Below are 20,006 nucleotides of genomic sequence, written 5' to 3'. Positions count from 1 at the left end.
AGTCATTTCAGTCATGAAGTAAAGCGAAAATTGAAAGATTAATTTGTGTCAAAGGGGTAGAATCGGCAGAAAAAACGACACATACCTGATAAACGCAAGTGCCCTCGGGCGATTCAGGATTTATTTCACTTGTAGTTTCAAAGTTTTCCCAAATTTGACCTCCTCGCATCGCGACTCGGGTAATTTTGGGAAAACCCCGAAAATACAAACGAAATTAATCTTGAATTGCCCTCGGATCCATGCGATTACATTAACTAGCAGAAAAGGCGAAAACGAGAAAAATTAAACTCTTAACCGTCTTCTTTCATCTTTTTGTTTGCTTAAGCCAGAATATTTGCACAAGCTGCGAACAAGACAATGTTCCCCCCCCCCAGGGTATTGGGCCCCTGAAGGGGGGTGGGGGGGGACTACAGGGTTTTGGTGTAAATGGAAAAGTAGTTAACATCACAGGTAATTTAGTGTTAACAACTGGGTTGAAAACGTAAATTAGCCACCGTAAAGAGTAAAAAAGCTGACGTTTCGAGCGTTAGCCCTTCGCTCTGACGAAGGGCTAACGCTCGAAACGTCAGCTTTTTTACTCTTTACGGTGGCTAATTTACGTTTTCAACCCAGTTGTTAACACTAAATTACCTGCTATACTCTCCCACCGACGCAGCACCACAGTTTCTTTAGAAACTTACCCCTTCATTTAGTTAACATCACAGTTCATCATCAATATCGGTCCCCCCCCCCCCAGGGTATTGGGCCCCTGAAGGGGGGTGGTGGGGGCTACAGGGTTTTGGTGTAAATGGAAAAGTAGTTCACATCACAGTTCATCATCAATATCGGTTGCTATTCTTGAGATGTGCCTATTACTAAATGGTTGTTTGGGTCGGGAAATAGGCGGGATAGGCAAATCTTTGGAGCCAGTTAAAGAGAAACCAGTTAAAAATGAATAAATTTTAAAGAATCTTTAGTTCACAGAAAATTTGATACAGCGCATCTACCTTTGGGCTCATCTTAAAAAAACGTTCACAACAGTAAATAAAAAAGATCACTAAAACTGTACCAGTGGCGTAATAAAACTACAATGTTCAGCAACCTCGGTTTCATTTTCATCCCGGTATTCTGGTATTTTCAACGCATCAGTTCTACAAGTTCGTTTCTAACCAATACCATACGCACTCCTCTCGTTAAAAGGCGCAAAGGGCCGTGTTTCTAATTCATGTTTGCGGACCGATGTTCTTCTGTCTTTTTTGTCAGCTATAGATTAATGTATACTGCTGGTTCGAACCAAAAATTTGCTACCCTGACACAGATTGTGCAAAGAGTAAAACTAGCACGAACAAATGCTATTTTTAACACCTACTAAAAGTGAACTCTTTCATGTACAAGAAAATACACTTCACTAACAACACTGCTAAGCATAAGACAAAGAAAAGTATGTTAAGTGTTTGAATTCTTGTGTCCCGACCAAAAAATTTTAGTAAACTTATTACAGTCTCTACCGACAAATAAAATGAATTTTAACACGGTTGTTTCTCTTCAACTGTGTTCTTATCCTAATTTCTAGCTCTACTAAGTTCTATCCACGCATTCAATAGAAAGGAAAAAATGGATGGGAGAGAGACTGGCTAAACATCTAGCGAATTCTGTCCTCACCGTACAAGTTAAATGCTACTCTTATCGTTGTTAAAGAACCGCTCTCTACCAAGCCCTTGCTTAAATCGTTCGTCCAGCGACCTATTTCGCCCGCGTGATTGTTCACGGTAAGACCGAATGTAGTTAATGAGCTGCTGTTCGCCAAACCATCACCCACACCGCTGGCCCAGAGTCCCATGTCTTTAGCGTGATTGATAACTGTGAGACTGAATGTAGTTAGTGATCTGCTTCTCGCCAAACCATCACCCACACCCTTGGCCCAGCGTCCCATGTCTTCAGCGTGATTGTTAACTGTGAGACTGAATGTAGTTAGTGATCTGCTGTTCGCCAAACCATCACCCACACGGCTGGCCCAGAGTCCCATGTCTTTAGCGTGATTGTTAACTGTGAGACTGAATGTAGTTAGTGATCTGCTGTTCGCCAAGCCATGACCCACACCGCTGGCCCAGTCTCCCGTGATGTCTTCAGCGTAATTGTTAACTGTGAAACTGAATGTAGTTAGTGATCTGCTGTTCGCCAAGCCATGACCCACACCGCTGGCCCAGTCTCCCGTGATGTCTTCAGCGTAATTGTTAACTGTGAAACTGAATGTAGTTAGTGATCTGCTGTTCGCCAAGCCATGACCCACACCGCTGGCCCAGTCTCCCGCGAGCTCTTTAGCGTAATTGTCAACTGTGAGACTGAATGTAGATAGTGATCTGCTGTTCGCCAAACCATCACCCACATGGCTGGCCCAGTCTCCCGTGATGTATACAGCGTAATTCTTAACTGTGAGACTGAATGTAGTTAGTGATCTGCTGTTCGCCAAACCACCACCCACACTCACGGCCAAGAGTGTCATGTCTCTAGCGTGATTGTTAACTGTGAGACTGAATGTAGTTAGTGATCTGCTCTTCGCCAAAGCATCGCGCACACCGGTGACCCAGAGTCCCACTTCTTCAGTGTGTTTGTTAACTGTGAGACTGAATGTAGTTAGTGATCTGCTCTTCGCCAAACCATCACCCACACCCCTGGCCCAGAGTCCCATGTCTACAGTGTGATTGTTAACATTGAGACTGAATGTAGTTAGTGATCTGCTGTTCGCCAAACCATCACCCATACCGCTGGCCCAGCGTCCCATGTCTTCAGCGTGATTGTTAACTGTGAGACTGAATGTAGTTAGTGATCTGCTGTTCGCCAAACCATCACCCACACCGCTGGCCCAGAGTCCCATGTCTACAGCGTAATTGTTAACTGTGAGACTGAATGTAGTTAGTGATCTGCTGTTCGCCAAACCATCACCCACACCGCTGGCCCAGAGTCCCATGTCTACAGCGTAATTGTTAACTGTGAGACTGAATGTAGTTAGTGATCTGCTGTTCGCCAAACCATCACCCACACCGCTGGCCCAGAGTCCCATTTCTTTCGCGTGATTGTCAACTGTGAGACTGAATGTAGTTAGTGATCTGCTGTTCGCCAAGCCATCACCCACACCGCTGGCCCAGAGTCCCATATCTTTAGCGTGATTGTTAACTGTGAGACTGAATGTAGTTAGTGATCTGCTGTTCGCCAAACCATCACCCACACCGCTGGCCCAGTCTCCCGTGATGTCTTCAGCGTAATTGTCAACTGTGAGACTGAATGTAGTTAGTGATCTGCTGTTCGCTAAACCATCACCCACACCCTTTGCCCAGTCTTCCCTCACAGCAGCGTGATGATTAACTGTGAGATTGAACGAGGATGTTGTCGCAGAGCTTAATAGGTTGATGACTTCAAGGTATGTGGCAGTCTTTCCATCAACTAAAAACGCGGCCGACGCTGACGAAAAATTGGCGAGAGTATAAAAACCACTTAAAAAGTGATCCTCATCAGGACCATTCAAGTGCACTGAGACAGAATGCTTTTGACCCTCTTGAACTAATCTCTGAAGAGCAGTTCCTTCGTAGCTTCTGATTTCACCACTAAGGTTAATAATACTGTGTGAGGACAGTGAATTGTTAGTCAGAAAATAGTCTACAAGACAATCCACGACTTCATTGCTTTGTTTACTTTGGAAATTCAATTGCAAACCAGATAGTGGCGAACTTTCCTTGAAAAACTCTGTAAGGGCTTTTAAGCTGTGAACGCTCAGTTCACCACAGACGTTCACGGTTAATGACTTCTCTAGTGGGGCATCACCTAGAATAGGATAGGGCAGCAAACCTGCTTCATATTTAATTTTCCCGCACACATTTGGATGAATAATAAGAGACTTCCATGACTTATTGGCTGCCTTTACGGTAGCAACAGCTGCCATCCACGCATCTGGGATATCTCCGTAAACCTTTAACTCTAAAGAGTGCAAAGTTCTATTTCGCAGAACACCTTTCTGCAGTGCTACGATTCCAGGGTTGCTAACTCTTCCATAAACGACAAGACTAAGAGACTTTACCGCGGTTTCATCTGCAAGTCCTTCACTAACAGTCGACATTAAACAGTCATTCTGATCCCCATGAACAATAAGCACGAGAGAAATTAGCGATGATTTGAATAACGCTTTCACGGTTTGTGCAGCAGTGTTGCACCTCTCACTACTCACGTCAAACAGTTTTAGCGTGGCTGTTCTTAGTGACGTGCTTGACGACAAACTCTCAGCGAACAGATCTGCAACATCAGGGGACATGTTCTCGATATTACCAATGACAAGCTCTGTGAGAGTTTGACTGCTTCCGAGAATTCCATGGAGATCGTTCACATTGTCTTTCCTGAAAAACTGCAGGTCCGACAGGCTCAGTTTAGTTAGCTGCACTGATGCCGCATCACCTTCGAGTATGGCGCCTTCGCACACATATCGTATAAGTTTCAAAAAAGGCCCCTTGCGCTGATCCAACTTCAAAACGTTTGGTAATGGAATACGGGAGCAGGCAACTTTGCCTAAATCGTCTTCAGCACCACTCTCTTGTAAAAGCTTAAGTAAGAACCCACACACTGCGTCCACGTAGTCCCAGCGCAAGTGTTCTCTTAAAATCGTTACAATCTCTTTGAAAAACGCCCTTCCTTCCATGCCTAATATGCCAGCTAAAAAGAAAAATACTTCTCTGTATCTACCTAACATACTTTCTTTGCAGAAAACAGAATGATCAGTAAGGTTAAGTTGTCTTCTTGACAACTGGTTCGCTAGGTAAAAGGCAGCTAAAAACTCTTGAAATGTTTTGTGAAGAAAATGACACTGATGTCTTGGTTCCTGACTTGGCCTTGAACTGGCTTCCATGAAAACAAGGCCCAATTTGATAGCTGGAAATCTTCTCACATGGGTCCTCGAATGTTCTAACTTGTCCAGTTCCTCTTCCGAAAACGAACGGCGGTCTTCTCGGAGACAATTCCACGCTAACTCCCCTAACACCAGTAGGGGGTCTTTAAATTGGTTCTCTAGGGCTTTGTCGGCATTCAGATGAACGTTCAGGCCATTTCGGGAGCAATATCGCCTCAACAAGCATCGAAAAATAATCTGATAAAGCTTAGTGCGATGAGATGGTAGTTCCCCTTCAAATTCTTCGAAAACAACGCACAAGAGAAGTAGATTCAACGGATTGCTCCTTAGCGCATTTAGGTGAGTATTTGTTTCAACAGCTTCAATGAGCCTCTCGCCTTTTGACAAATTTTGTGGATCAACGCTTTTAAAATGCTTCCTGATGTAATCTGTAGCGTCCGCTGAAGTGAACCCTTTAATCTGCAAAAGTTTATCAAAGTCATAGCGCCGCCGGACATCGATTCCTTTTTCTTCGCGTGATGTGGCCAAAATAAAACAGCGCGAGAAAACTTTTCTTCTAAATAGCCTAACCAAGACTTCTTCCGATGCCTCTGGTAACTCATCAAGGCCATCTAAGATTACTAGAATCTTGTTCTGGTTCCTTTCATCCCTGATGTAATTCAAAAAACGTTTTTTATTTTTCATGTCATCATGCAGAAGTTGCTCATCGATGGCTTGTACTATGTCTTTAATATCTTTGCGAATATCACAGCATGTAAGAAGGAACACCAAATGAAACACGGGGAAATGAAACTCAACTGGTACTAATTTTTTGGCCCAATCACGCGCAATTTTAAGGCAAAACGTAGTCTTCCCAATCCCAGGGTTTCCTTCTACAAGTACCATTCTGGCGCCCTTTTCACCCTCCCTAGCAGGTTTGAAAATTTCGTACATGTGAACCTCCTCCTCTGTTAGCTTAAAGCACGCCTTCCTTCTCCATTTGATTTGCAACCTGGTGTAGACTTCATCAATTGGTAGTTGAATACGGCTATCCCACAGTGGTTTTAGATTGGAGCGTCTGATGTATTCACCTTCAAGGTGTTCCACAACTAGACAATGATCAGAAGCTGCAAGTAAACAACACACTTCGTTCTTGAACGCACATGTCTTTGAATAAACATTAACGTTAATCACTGAGATTAAAATGGCAAGAGCAGTGAATGACTCATTAAAAGATAACAGAAGGCTTGTTATGTGCAGGCTTCATGCAGCTGTTCTTTAAGGGCAAAAAGAAAGGGTGGAAAGTTTTGAAAAAGCGCTGGATTTCCAACCAATGGCGTTGTAAGACTTCGGAAGAAGTTTACCTTTAAGGCGCTTCACAGATTGAGTGGCTGCGGAGGATGAACTTCGTTTAAACTTTTCATTTGAAGCTTGCCTGGAGTTGTTTACTACGTCATCTAGTAAAGAAAAGTTTAATCACCAAGATTAAAATGGCGCGATCGAGCAGCGAATGACTCCTTCAAAGATTTCAGAAGGCTTGTTATGTGCAGGCTTCATGAAGCTGTTCTTTGATAGCAAAAAAAAAGGGACGAAAAGTTTTGAAAAAGCGCTGGATTTCCAGCTTAGGGCGCTTCGCAGACTGAGCGGCAACGGAAGACGAACTTTGTTTAACCTTTTCATTTGAAGCTGGCCTGCACTTGTTTACTACGGCATCTGGTAAAAAAAGTTTAATCACCGAGATTAAAATGGCAAGAGCAGCGAATGGCTCCTTCAAAGATAACAGAAGGCTTGTTAATATAGCTGTTCTTTAATAGCAAAAAAAAGAAAAAAAAGGGTGAAAGGTTTTAAAAAGTGCTGAATTGTAGGACTTAGGATGGAAATTACCTCTAGGGCGCTTCACAGACTGAGTTACAACAGAGGACAAACTTCGTGTAACCTTTTCATTTGAAGCTTGCCTGGACATCTTTACTACGGCATCTGGTAAAAAGAGTTTAACCGCACTTAAAACTCTACAGTTAAAAAAACATAGTTAATTACCATTACCTACAGTATTAACAATCGAGTGACATTATTTTCTGCCTGTCTTCTGAGAAAGTTGGTTCATCATCTCTTAATGTCACTCAATGACAAATTATTTCACTGACATTTAACACTTTTCTGATTACTCACAATGTGGTGATGAATTACGAAATGAATGGAATACCAACAACTTGCCTCACTATATAATTTGCATGCACCAGCCTGCAGACGTTTATTTACATCACAGATAAATCAAAACAGTCAGCTCTACAGGCTTTTATGAAATGGTAATTCGTATAGACATGTGCGGCCTGTAGCTGTAAAGGACTAAAATACAGTTGTAGAATGCACTCAGTTATAACAATTGGAATATCTTGTTTACAAAATTCACGGATAGGCCAATTTTTAAATGTGTTATGTTCTAAGCCTTACCTTGCAAGGGCTGAAGGCTGACATAGTGTACTTCATGGACATGTCCCAATACAAGATGCTTGCTTTGGTCAAATGAACAATCTGGGTTGATAATTACCTCACTGTGGCCTGGAAGACTACTAATCACATGAATGGCTATTTGATAACAGTTTGCTGCAGCCCAGAGAATCACATGATCACCCCAAGTGCCATCTTGTTCCATGTCTGTTAAGTAACCATCCCACGTTTTGTGTCTATCAACAAAGTGAAATAGATCTGTTCCATCCACCTTTAAGAGAAAGTCCAACAAGATAACATGTAATATTAATGGGAATAGAGCAACGAGTCTAGTAATAACTCAATATTGTAATATTTTCATATAATAAGAATTAACTTCAAAAGTGTTCAAAGACAAATAGACTCTTTAGTTGCTAGGCTCAATAGTCCTTAATAGTACTACGTGTGTGTAATATTTGATAGAGTAATTTTTGCAACTAACATATCCAATCTTTAAAATAATAACAAAAAAGGATCAATTAGAACGAATGACTATAAACAAGTTCACTTGTCAGCATTATACTTCCCACAGTTGTTCTATAATAAGTTAAAACAAGAAAAACAAGAAAGAAAGACATTGTAGTAAATACAAACTTTACGACAAATTGTCCTTTTCATGTACTAAACACACTAATATTTTCCTGATAAAAGCCTTGAAAATGTTCTAATAATAATTCCTAACATTTCACTTGAATATGGAACAGAGGATACATTTGTAGCATCAATCTGTTCTAGAGATTACATGTACTTTACCAAATACTCACCAGTTTTGGGTGCTCTCTTAGATACTGAACTAAGGTCTGCCTTAATTCAAAATGACGGATCCTTTCTCCTCTGACAATCTCCAGTTGCTCTGACAAGGCATAGAACATACAATTTCCTGACCCTGGATTGTCAGAAATTCTATAGCCCTTTTCTGAAGCAATCTTCTTTAAGTCTGAGAGTCGGTCTGTGTTGCTGCTGATCTTACATCTACTGGCATTCTGTTGCCACTGTTGAAGATTACGGATGACTTGTTCACTCCGACCTAAAAGACAAACAAGTTAATGATCATTACTTTATTTTTATACATGTAAATAGCAGGTTTCTGACAAAATCATTGCATATGGCTTAAAAAAAAAAAAACAGAAAGAACAATGTGGATTAAGGATTGAGTATTTTGGGAGCAGAGGGAGCAACAGTTCTCAGGGCTTAAGATATTTTTCAAGAATTTGTTGCAAAATGATAGTGTGACAACAAAGGTATACTGAGTGAGGTCAACTACAAGAGAATTTTAATAAAGGGGGTAAGTTTCTAAAGGAACTGTGGTGCTGCCTCATTGGGAGAGTATAACAGTGTAATTAAATATCATCAACTGAGTTGATAATGTAAAATGGCCACCATACCATGAAGAGTTTTAAAGCTGGTGTTTCAAGCATTAGCTCCTCGCTCTGACAGAGGGCTAGCACTGGAAACATCAGCTTTAAACGTCAGTGGCCATTCTTAGATTATCAACTTAGTTTATCCTACTAAATTACCCCACAAGGATTTTCCTGTTTTAAGAATCATTCACTCAAAAAAATTGGCATGGAACTCTGACTCTGTTATTTGCATCCTTCATATTTTTTTTTTTAAATCTAAGTCAATCTAAAAAAAAGACACCAATCATGTTGACCATACTTGTTCAACTTTCAACAGAACCTGCTCTATGTCTTGAGTAAAATAACTACAGTAAGACTTTCCCATGCAAATGCACTTTACCAAGATCATATTTCAAAACTCTGCAAAGCTTTTCCTAACCTTGTGGGTAAGATTAATACATAATAATTAAGTTTACCCTTCCTGAGTATTTAGCATTTTTGACTATTTGTTTGATTCAGGTCTATAGGTTGTCATAGGTTCAAGTTGACTCAAAGCTGATCAACTTTTTACCAGTATACCTGGTTTATCAGTTATTAGACAAGTTAAGACTGCAACATTTAAATTTAAGTACATTTACCAAAGACAAGGTTCCTCATCTTTATCACAAGACTCTTACAAGGCTCCTCCCAGCTATACTTCTTCAAATACTTTTCACGCAGAAGACTTGACTCTGAAAGTCGCACATCTCTCTCTTTCTGACGGACACGCTTGATTTCTTTGGCCCAGTCTTTAGGATCTTCAGAGTCTATCACACTCTGTGAGCCTAAGGGCACTTTCTTCAGAGCTTCTCCAAGTCCTGAATTACCACTGACAAGTACAGGCAGACCAGCAGATAATGCCTCCAGAGCTGTTGTTCCAAATCCTTCTGTCCTGGATGGCATTATTGCAAGATCCACTTCGCAGAATAAGTCAGCCAGCACTTCTCTGCTATCATCAAAGCTGCGAATAATAAGCTGATTATGACTAATGCCATGGTGGAGCAACTTTTCTGCTACAATATCTCCTTTTCCTCCAGCTGGGCAGACAAACTTGAGTTCGTAGGATTCATCTTTCAACTCAGCAATTGCTTTGGCAGCTATATCATACCCTTTGACATTGAAATCTTCACAGCTGTCACCACTTCCAATAACAAGAATACAGAATTTTCTTCTTTCTTCAGTGGCTTGCTTTACTTCCAAAAATTCAGAGAAAATGCTTGGAGTAAGGTCAAAAACATTTTCCACTTGTTTAACTGGATGAAGATAACGCTTGTAAGCTTCTGCCAGCTTGGGTCCGATTGTGATAACTTGATCAGCCATTTTACAGAGTTGGATTTCTGTTTTTTGTCTTTTTTCTCCTTCTGAAATGTTTTTGTAAATTCCTTCTTCTTCAGAAGCAGAGTGAACAACTTGAATCCATTTGCAATGACTGTAATTTGGATTTTTCTTGATGAATGGAATTAGTCTACCAAGGTGAACTCCATGACCAATGACACAGTCCATTGTATGGTTTATTGGAGGAGATGACAGCCAAAGAACTGGCTCTACACCAGGAGCTTTATCTGCTTCAATGAGCTTCACATTGTGACTTTCAGCACTTCTCCTGTCCTCTCCACTGAAATTTGGAAGCAAGATACTAACATCCACATTGGGGTGTTTAGCTAACTGGATGGCCAGCTCTCGGTTGATGGTTGACAAGTCCCCATCAGTTGATGATCTCCACTCACAACTTAGCAAAGTGACTTTCAGTGTCCTACTTTCCTGGTCTTCCTGTGACATAGAGGCTACACTAGGAATGGTGGAATCCTACAACAACAAAAAAAGAATGGTATTGACAAATTAAGCTGTAAAACAATAATAAATCACAATAGTGGCTGTCCACTCAATATGTTGAGTTTTATCCTATGCCAAAAAGTCAGATACATATAGACTGAGACAAATTTAAACCAGGGAAATGTTAAGTTGCTTTAGAGATCTACACTATCACTGTCACTGATAACAACCATTACAGTTACAAGGAAGGTGAAAATTATCCTTAAAGAGTCTTGCTCTTCAATTCACTTTGAAAGTGGTACATGACTAATTTCATTGCCAAAATTTAGGTGAAAAAATAAGAGGGGAAATTAATGTTTTTGTCAAAATCAAGGGTTGGTATTTGTAATAGATTTAAATTCCTCTTACTACCTTTTGTAGCCTTGACATCACAGGAAGCTTTTAATTTTGAAAAATTATGCTGGAAAAAAACGATACAAAATGTGAGTTCACTGAGTCTATTTAAGCTTTCTACTTCCTCTTAGAGTGTTGTTGAGACCACTTAAGGCAATACCAGAGGCTAACTTGACCTTTTTGAGAAACCTTCATTTTCTTTTATATTTAAGATCATTGTTTAAGTTGTCTATTTGCAAAATGTGACGGTTGGAAAACAGCCCCTTTTCGAAATGAGAAGTTTTGTTTCCAAGGACAAATCTTGCAGTAAATAGAGATAAGATCCTGATTTAATGGTGTCTACTGTTCACAGAGTATTTCCTTCAGAGGACATTTCTGACATATTCATTTCCTAAGTAACAATGTGATATTGAAAAACAAAGTGCTATCTTATCATGGATTGAACTCAGGAAAGATCGAGCTCTACGGTGGCTGACTACTTACACTTTCCAAGCAACAAAAACACAAATATTTTTTTCAGCCTTATATTCTAAGAATTTTGATGATATTTCCAATTTTCAGAACGCACCACAACCATAAAGCAAGCCAATAACCACACACTTTGTTTTGTCACACCATGTTAGATTGAAAGTTGTTACTACCAAATTCCCACAATATGTCATATTTTTGTGGTTCCTGGTGTTAGATTGAAAGTTGTTATTTCCCACACCATGTCACATTTTTGTGTTTCCTAGTGGTGCACTTTCTTCTTTTCACTTCCCAGCCTAGAGACATCAATTTCTTCACTACTTTCAAGTTGCTTTTCTATTTCTTGCTAATACACAGGGCACAAGGGTGCCAAGATTGGCTCAACACAGCTGGGTAGGTGTTGTTGCTACAGATAGCACAAATGTGTATAGTCTCATGTTCTGATTGGTTATGCAGGAAACACATGGCAAGATGAAGATGGTAGTAATGACCTTCTATATCGCGCTATTTTGCATTTAACTGCTGCAGCCATATATCACTGGCTTACACAAGATGGTGACCGAAAAAAGGAAAAACATGGGTTCTCAGACATGTACATGTATTGCCACTTTTTGCAAATTAATTGCCACTGCAATGGTATTATCACAAGAGGGTTTATAATTTTGATCTGAATCTCTGCAAACTAAAACTTTATATGAAAAGGAATGTTTATAGCACAGTATGCCACAGACTGCCAAAAATTTTCCCAACGAGAAAGTATAAGATTGCAAAATTGTCAAAATTGAACATTAGTTGGCAGACTACTCTGAAAATCTTTATTGCCATTGTCTTTGTGCAAGTGCCAAACCATTTTGAGAAGTATTTAAAGGGCTTGGATTTAGAAAAGTTTTTCTCCAAAATGGCCTCTTTAAACACACCCCCTATTACTTCATGAAATTCCACAAATTCCATGGCACTGAGCAAAATAATATGTATTATGTATTCTTCACAGATTATGTGTAGAATTATATATCCAACTTGACAATTTCATGTCATTCTAGCCAATCTGTCAATAAATATTTCATTAATGATTTGAGACAAAATTCACTGAATTTAGTGTCCAGTCCCACCTTAATTTGGTATTAAAAATGTATCTTAAAGTAGGCACTGTACAATAAATTATTTCCTCTCAAAAACAGACAATTGACAAGAATTTTAATGATATCAGAACATACCAATAGCAAGTCATCTGACCACCACCCTGTTCATTCATCCTAAACAGATAGAGAAATAAAAGAAAGAAATGTTTAAATGCATCACCTATTCTGCATTTGGAAAGGCATGTTATAAAAGTCAGAGTTTGTGGACAAAATGTCCAAGGATACTTTTTCAACAGATTCTGCAGGTACATGTACTAATAGTTACTGTCTCTGATCTTCAACTGGACAAGCCAACACCTGCCAGTATTCAGTTTGAGTGTCCAAGGATTCTTGTTGAAAAAACTACGAAACTTGGATTCGTCATCATCACTTTGTTAGTTAATGTCATCTAGTAGGGTATAACTGAAACTGGCAAAATCATCCTCATCTTCACTTTTGCCAAAAATATCAGCAAGATCATTATTAGAAAAATCTTCCTCCACAGGGCTCAATATAGAATGTGTAGGACTTTAAAAATGGCGTGAAATAGCAGATAAAGATCTTTGCTGTGCATTTACTTCCAAACTTTCTATGAGCAGCTCAATGTGAAAGTACATGGAATGGTGGTGTTGATATTAATCTTCAATTCACAATATGTAAGACCCCCCTCCAAAAGATTCCTGACCAATTTCCTATTTCTCAAATTTTAGTGGTCAAAATCTCAGAAAAGCGGTTTAGTATGTTCCAGAAGTTGAAATGGAATCCTGGTTTTCTGAGTATGGTGAAAAGGTTAAAACCCACGGGGGCCAAGAAGTCAAGGAACACTTTGAAAAAAAGAAAACTGCAAGAGAAAGTTTACTCAAACAAACACAGTGGAAAAGAGCTTCCAGCCCTCAACAATGGTGACAAGGTTGCATTGCAACATGGAAGCAAATGGGTACCAGCTACAGTAATCAGTAAGCATCACCCTCCCAAATCATCCATTGTTCAAACACCAGAAGTACAGAAGTATCAGAGAAATCACAGACACCTAAATGAATGCCGAACTCCAAAGAGTCTACCCCTAAAGCCAAAGAGTCATAGCAACTAATACTACTCTAGCATGTCCAGCAAATCTCTTCTGCAGAATCACCCCATAAAAAAGTGCAGAAACCGGCTGTGCATATTCATTCCAAACAACTAGTCAAGGTGCTTGCTTACCTTAAGGACTATGAACTTTAGGTCACCACTCGAACTATGGACAGTGGTGTTTATATTTTTTAATTGAACATTAAAAACATTCCATGTCAAAACAGGTTCAGGTTTTTCTTACAAAAAAAAAAGGGAAAAAGATGGAGATGTCATGTTTGCTCTATACGATGCTACGCGTGATGCAATGTTATATTCGAGAGGGATGATGGGTTATTAAAGCACAAGGTTCATGTCCTTTGAAGGTAGTACATAACTCTTGCAAGTACTTGCTTTGGTAGCTAATTGCAGTGCTTGTTGCCAAATACAATGCAGGAATACTGAAACTTAACACGTCTGTGGGACAAGTTGGTAGAACTCAGTGCAATCACTTACAGCATGACCTAGTCCATTTGATAAAGAGCTTATTCAATCATCTGCATAAAGCATGCCTACCTCTTGTAGCCTAGACATCACAGGAAGCCTTTGCAGTACCTTTAATTTTGAGCCCTTAAACTCAAACACAACCGTAATCTGCTGACAAAAGCAAACGAAAAAAATACATGTAAGAGATCTTCTAAGTAGCATGCAGTGTGTGTACAGGTAAAATGCAAGTACTGCACACTCGATTTGCAATACAGCGTTCTGGTAAACTGTATGGAAGGCACGCACAAGTCAGCTGGAAGCTAGTAGTCATGGTTATTACGTCAAAATTTGTTGTAGCTCTGGAGTTCGAAGACTAAACCATCGGCCTTATTCAGGATCTATCAACAAATATAATGGAAAACAGAAGCAAACTTTGCGGAGTATCAAGCTGTAGCTACTACGGGTAAATGATTCTCGAATTCCTTCCTTCCTTTATGATCGTCGAATTCCTCTCTAATTCAAGGCGTATTTCAAAATCAATCGGCATTACGAAAAAATTGATTACGTTCCACGTTGCTATCTTTGATTAAGACTTTTATCGCATGATTCTCTCGACATCGGCAACGTATAATAATCAGTGTCGTAACTACATCATAACTTCCTTTCAGTAAGCACGCTACATTCCGCAATACAACTTACCTTCGATTTGAAAAGATGAAAAGGACGTTCCGGTCACAAATGGAACAACCGTTATGAACATAAGGAGACTACAAATCGGTTGTACTTGGAAAACACTGTTTATCCCATTTTTGAGCAGAGATTTGGTGTATGACGAAGGAGTCGAGCTCTACACAGCGCGTGGAATTGAAATATGATCGGTGGGGGGGGGGCCCTATTTCCAAATATGGAAGTTGTAAATGAGTTCAATGCAGTGTAGGCTACGGTAGCTATGGTAATTCTGTCACGCTACACCTGTGATAGAAATTCACGGACACAAAAGTTCTGCATACAGGTGCACAAATCCTCGTCTGTGACCAAATCACTTTCCAGGACACTTTAGATTTTATGATTTCTGCCTTGCAATGTGTTCATAATGAGTGCAAAGGACGAGTTTCGGCATAATCATGAGCACAGACAATTTGACCACGGAGATTCCATTGTCGTCTCGAACGCCTTTGGGTTCTGTAACCATGGAAGACAGCAGCCATGGTTTCAATGAAAGTAGGTCTGTCATGACCAAAGACAACCTTAAATTACTTGCTTTAAGCACTGCTGACAACTTTTGTGAAAATCAAGGAAGGGAAAGTGAGTATGCGGCATCTTTGGCCGACGAATGTGAAGAAAACTTGGAACAGACAAGAAGTATGGTACGGGCTCGAACAAACCATGTTCGCAAGCAAACAGTAAACAATTCTATCAAGAAGAAACCTCAAAAGAAACGCCGTGTAACGGCCAATTTAGCTGCAACTAAGTACGATGTTGGTAAGTCAAAATTACAACTTATTTTGGGCTTTAGGTAGTTGTACATGGTCATACTTCCACGAGGAAGATTGGTTACATTTGTTCTTCGTGTACGTAGATTACCAAAGTTACAAGTGTAAGATATGTTTGTGCAGTATTATCGCATCGTTACACATACATTGTGAGGTTTAAAGTACGACCATTACATAACTTTATTTTCGTGCTTCGTTTCGCTCTCGTTAATTGTTGGAACTAACAACGGTAACGTTGATCTTTTGATGCAAAATAATCGTCATCATTGTTTCTTTGAATCTGTGGTTTAAAATTGTCGACATGGTTTCAAAAGAGCTTAATTACTTCTTTGTCCCTAGGCTGTGATGCGCGCTCAAGAAGTATTTTTGAGGCGTTCTATAGTCATCTTCATCGCTTAAATTGATCAGACGCACATTTCTTCTACCAAGACTAATACAAAATTTTTAACGCTTAAAAACATGAAGCGTTATGTTGCCAATTATGCATGTTTACATTGAAGTCACGCGTCCACAGACTTACTTTTGGTGTATGCTGTTACCATCCACAATGGACCGTTGAAGACTCGACTTAGTTATAACTAAGGCAATAAAAATAAGCTTCCAGACGTAAACTAACCTGAAGGATCACAAACTTATCGGTTTCATTTGATTTGGATCTGTATGCACGTGCATTTGGAAAAATTCATTTCTCATTTGTTAAAATAAATGTATTCTTTTCTTCACATGTTTGTGAACATGTACATGTATGTGTTAAAGAGCACTTTTCCGATCAGTGTAACAACAACCAAAGTAATCACAATAGCCACTTATAACTAACTGTATATCTAAAATTTGGAATTATCTCGTAACAAAATGTAAAGTTTTTTTGTTATAAAAATTCTCCCTTGCAGTTAGAAAAGTTTGTGTGCAGTGTGGAATGTATATTGCAAGGGATGATGACTCAAACAGGTGAGTTAGCAGTGATAGAAAAAACTTTATACATGTAAATAATTTTGCTGACAAAGTAACTTGATGGAGGATGTAGTGTTACAAGTACAAATAAAATGTCAGTCACTGATTATTTTTTTTTGCACCCAGCATGCTAAATATTTTACCTGCAATTATGTGGAGTTGTGGTATTTCACATTTTGTTGTCATTTTCCACAAGGGTAGGGCATCTTGACTGCAAACTGCCTATTTGTGTAAACTTTATGGGAAAATTCATTTGGTTTTCTCTTACCATATCCCCTCGCTACACAAGGAATAGATGCTGCCGCCTGGTAGCTAAATAATACCATGTTGTGTTTGTACATTTTCATTTCTTTTCAACCCTGTAGCTCCTAAATTAACCTCCTAGCTAGATCCTGACTGCATCCTGTTCCTGTTCATTAGGTTTCCAATTCTTACCCTATTTTGCTATATATACATTTTAAAGACAAACACTTCCTAATTTTATTTGCCTCTTTATCAGAGACTTGAAGGTTTATGAATAAATAACTACACATCTATCTTAAAAGCCGTAGTTTTCAATCAATTTGATAAGTGTGATTTTTCTCTCTTCAACAATGACTTTCTTTACATGCAGTTTCCTCATTTGGAGTGATTCATCAGTGCCAGTTGAAAAAATTATAGAACTAAAATCATTTCAGGTATGATAAATTTTTGTTACTAATTAAGTTGTCTGAGTAGACCATATAAGAAGTGATATTGTGGGAATCTAGACAAATCAGTGTACAGAATATCTTCATGCAAAGAAATAAACACTCACACAGCCTGTATCTTATACATGTGCATGTTCACAAATTTATTCAATACTTCCTTTATAATAATAATGAATAATTTAATTATTACTGTTTTGTCTCCTCTCTAAAGAAAATCAACCATTTTCCAAGTATGGGTGAGATTTGTAGGAAGGATAACCTTGCTCGGAATATGGCAAAGTGAGTGTTTAATCAGTTTGTTTTGGTGTCAAATTTTCATGTAATACTTACATAATGTATAACAATATTAAATACATTTAAAACTTGTAGATTGAAATGGAAGTTAATTATTGGTGAATACACATGCTGTAATTATGATTTGCAATGTTTTAAATGTATTTTCTGTATCTCATGAGATCTCAATATTTATACATGTATTTTATCTCTCTTCCATTGAGAGCAAGTATGGATAGTTGGTCAGTGGTGTATTATTATTTGTAGGAGAAGTTACTGGAAATTACAGCACATTATTCACTTTTTAATAATAAAATAAATAGCTTAGGTCATCAACATATGGTGGGGGAATTCTGCATAGTTTGCAGATAATTCTCTGACCTTAGGATAATGTAGGGAATGTCAAATGCTTTGTTTAATAGCAGCCAGGAAAAGTTTATTTTTATTTTCAAACATTGATTAAACCCCTCTTAAACAATTCTGAGCAATGGTATTCACATTTTTAAGTTTACAAGTATCATATTAAATAATTGCTTGTTGTAATGCAATAATTATTGTATTTTAACATCTTATCTTGGAATTTCAGAATGCAAATTAAGAGCTCACGCAGAGGAATACAGTTTTGTTCTACAAACTTGGGTTCTCCTGCCAAGTATCCTCTATCAACTAATATCTATGGTCAGTGAGATTTATGCAGTTTGATGTTTTGTATAATTTAATACATGTAGCTGTGATGACTGCAAAATCAGCATTATACTGTACTTCACCTTGAGTTTAGAAGCAAGCATTGATAGAAATTTTGGAATCAATGCTCATGGTCCATCAGCTAACAGTAAACTGTATCTCCAGGAACTGTAGCCAGGGACTGCCTTTGATGTAGTACTGTGGTATATTAAATAAATATTGAAAATTATAATAATGCAATGCTCAACCTCAATGATAGAAATTACATTGGTTTCATATGATGTAACTGTAATAGTTAGTGGTAATAATTGTATAGTTTGATCCAAATATACATTCTTTACAGATCACAACTGTTACAGTATGTGTACTTGTATGTAGGTTGACTACAAGATGGTATAATTAAAAAGATAATAATAATAATAATAATAATAATAACAATTGGTAAGAGGGATCAAAAGAAAAGCACCATGATTTTTTTTGTCATATGACCACATCAGTGTAATTACATTAAAGTGAAGTACTTTCCTTAGCTTACTGCCCATTCTCGCTGTATCAGATATGCTGCATTTCAAGGCTATTGTAGAGAACTGAAAAAAAGAAAGAAACACAAAACCTTCATTGTTAAACCAGCAAATGGAGCTATGGAAAATGGGTAAGTTTGACAAAAATTTAAAATCTTGAATTTTACTATTGATCATTTTCAATATATTCATTATTAATGAAAAGTAAAATTTTTTTGTTTTTTTCTTTCCAACACACTGTGCTTGTAAAATATCTGAAAAAGTACAGAGCTAAGTTGTTTAAAGCTAGTTAAGATATCACCCAGGGTTAGTGTGAAATCTGATTTGAGATCTGAAATCTTTAAAAGAAAATTCAGTATTATAATAATTCTCTTTGCCTGCAATTTGATGATTGAATGCCCTGAAATGAATATAGAAAATTTTAATATAATTGAACGAAGGAATAAAAAATACCATATTAAAATTTAACCCTGGCTAGTTTTAATGAGCCTTGAAACAACTGGGCCCTGTGCTATAATATTATTAACATATATAATCTTGATCCAATTTGTTATTGCACAGTTGTTGATACTGTCCTGAAATATTTCAGTGAGTCAGGGGTACTGGTGAAGCCTTCCATCACATGTACATGAATTTAAAGCTTCCTTCTGCTTTAATCTAAGTGAAAATTGAATATTTTTTAACAACTTATGATTATGTACATGCATGCATACTAACTAGTTTCTTTTGGTACCTTCATGATGAATCTGATGACTAATACATGTAGTTCTGTCCTAATTTTAGGATATCTCTGGTGTGAAATGGAGATAGAATCCTATCTCATGAGCAGATTGTGGTCCAGGAATATCTTGACAAAGTAAGGACATTCACAAATATCACGTTTACTATTATGATAGTACAGTGAAACCTCAATTAAGTGGACACCCTCAGGACATTCCCAAGTGTCTGCTTAATAGAGGGTGTACCCTTGATAGGGGTTTGTAAAAATTGCGCAATGTTTGTTAATGATTAAAATTCAACGGTTGCTCTGTGATAAAGTTCCATGACGTTTAAAATTATTTTTAAGTCAAGTTCACTCAACTCTTGTTTTCTTAATTTGTTATCGCCTGAAATCATCTGAGTAAAAAAATTTGGAGGAAAATTAATTTTTGGAATGAGAAAAGTTCAAATAATACAGCCATATCTACATTTTGGGAAGTATAAACCTTTGATTATTTACGTTTTTTAGCTGCATATGTACGAACAGCCGCCATTTTGCAGAAGGTCACCATTTGAGGTAAACCTTAAAAAATACATTTTTTTTGCTTCCTATGGCCCAATATGAAATAAACCCAAATTCTACGGAAGTTCATGTTATTTTATCTTATTTGAGGGTGGGGGGCAGGGAGTTACAGG

General features: G+C 38.2%; 2 protein-coding genes across 14 annotated transcripts in view; one reads left to right on the top strand and one right to left on the bottom strand.

Annotated features, from left to right (window-relative positions):
• Window positions 1-924: 924 nt before the first annotated feature.
• Window positions 925-14,839, bottom strand: LOC131796346 (uncharacterized). Its single transcript, XM_066159745.1, has 10 exons — window positions 14,700-14,839; window positions 14,091-14,171; window positions 12,564-12,602; window positions 10,900-10,948; window positions 9,315-10,521; window positions 8,101-8,363; window positions 7,301-7,568; window positions 6,734-6,826; window positions 6,214-6,306; window positions 925-5,976 (listed from the first exon to the last, which is right to left on the bottom strand). Exons 4-10 carry the CDS (start codon window positions 10,915-10,917, stop codon window positions 1,622-1,624), a joined length of 6,297 nt encoding a protein of 2,098 aa, XP_066015842.1. The 5' UTR covers window positions 10,918-10,948; window positions 12,564-12,602; window positions 14,091-14,171; window positions 14,700-14,839; the 3' UTR covers window positions 925-1,621.
• A 153-nt stretch (window positions 14,840-14,992) lies between these two features.
• Window positions 14,993-20,006, top strand: part of LOC136277511 (tubulin polyglutamylase TTLL7-like) — a 40,293-nt gene continuing 35,279 nt past the window's right edge. For 7 of the 13 annotated variants that reach the window (XM_066159793.1, XM_066159788.1, XM_066159789.1 and 4 more), the window contains exons 1-8: window positions 14,993-15,482; window positions 16,384-16,441; window positions 17,058-17,121; window positions 17,345-17,412; window positions 17,993-18,058; window positions 18,647-18,742; window positions 19,395-19,467; window positions 19,840-19,887. In XM_066159793.1, the coding sequence (XP_066015890.1) occupies window positions 15,125-15,482; window positions 16,384-16,441; window positions 17,058-17,121; window positions 17,345-17,412; window positions 17,993-18,058; window positions 18,647-18,742; window positions 19,395-19,410 (726 nt within the window). In that variant the 5' untranslated portion in view covers window positions 14,993-15,124 and the 3' untranslated portion in view covers window positions 19,411-19,467; window positions 19,840-19,887. Of the gene's footprint in view, window positions 15,483-16,383; window positions 16,442-17,057; window positions 17,122-17,344; window positions 17,413-17,992; window positions 18,085-18,646; window positions 18,743-19,394; window positions 19,468-19,839; window positions 19,888-20,006 lie in introns of all 13 variants that reach the window. The other 6 variants (XM_066159795.1, XM_066159794.1, XM_066159798.1 and 3 more) reach the window with 4 other exon arrangements.

Source organism: Pocillopora verrucosa, chromosome 12 (genome assembly GCF_036669915.1).
Source record: "Pocillopora verrucosa isolate sample1 chromosome 12, ASM3666991v2, whole genome shotgun sequence".
NCBI lineage: Eukaryota > Metazoa > Cnidaria > Anthozoa > Scleractinia > Pocilloporidae > Pocillopora > Pocillopora verrucosa.
Note: the sequence above shows the minus strand (reverse complement) of the source record. Positions and strands in the feature narration are given on the sequence as shown.

Bases quoted from the DNA above. Each gene is read 5' to 3' on its own strand.
- LOC131796346 (XM_066159745.1), bottom strand. The intron at 7,569-8,100 runs GTGAGTATTTGG...TTTCTCTTAAAG, and splicing joins TAAGAGAGCACCCAAAACTG to GTGGATGGAACAGATCTATT. The intron at 6,307-6,733 runs GTAATTTCCATC...TTTCTTTACTAG, and splicing joins GTCTGTGAAGCGCCCTAGAG to ATGACGTAGTAAACAACTCC.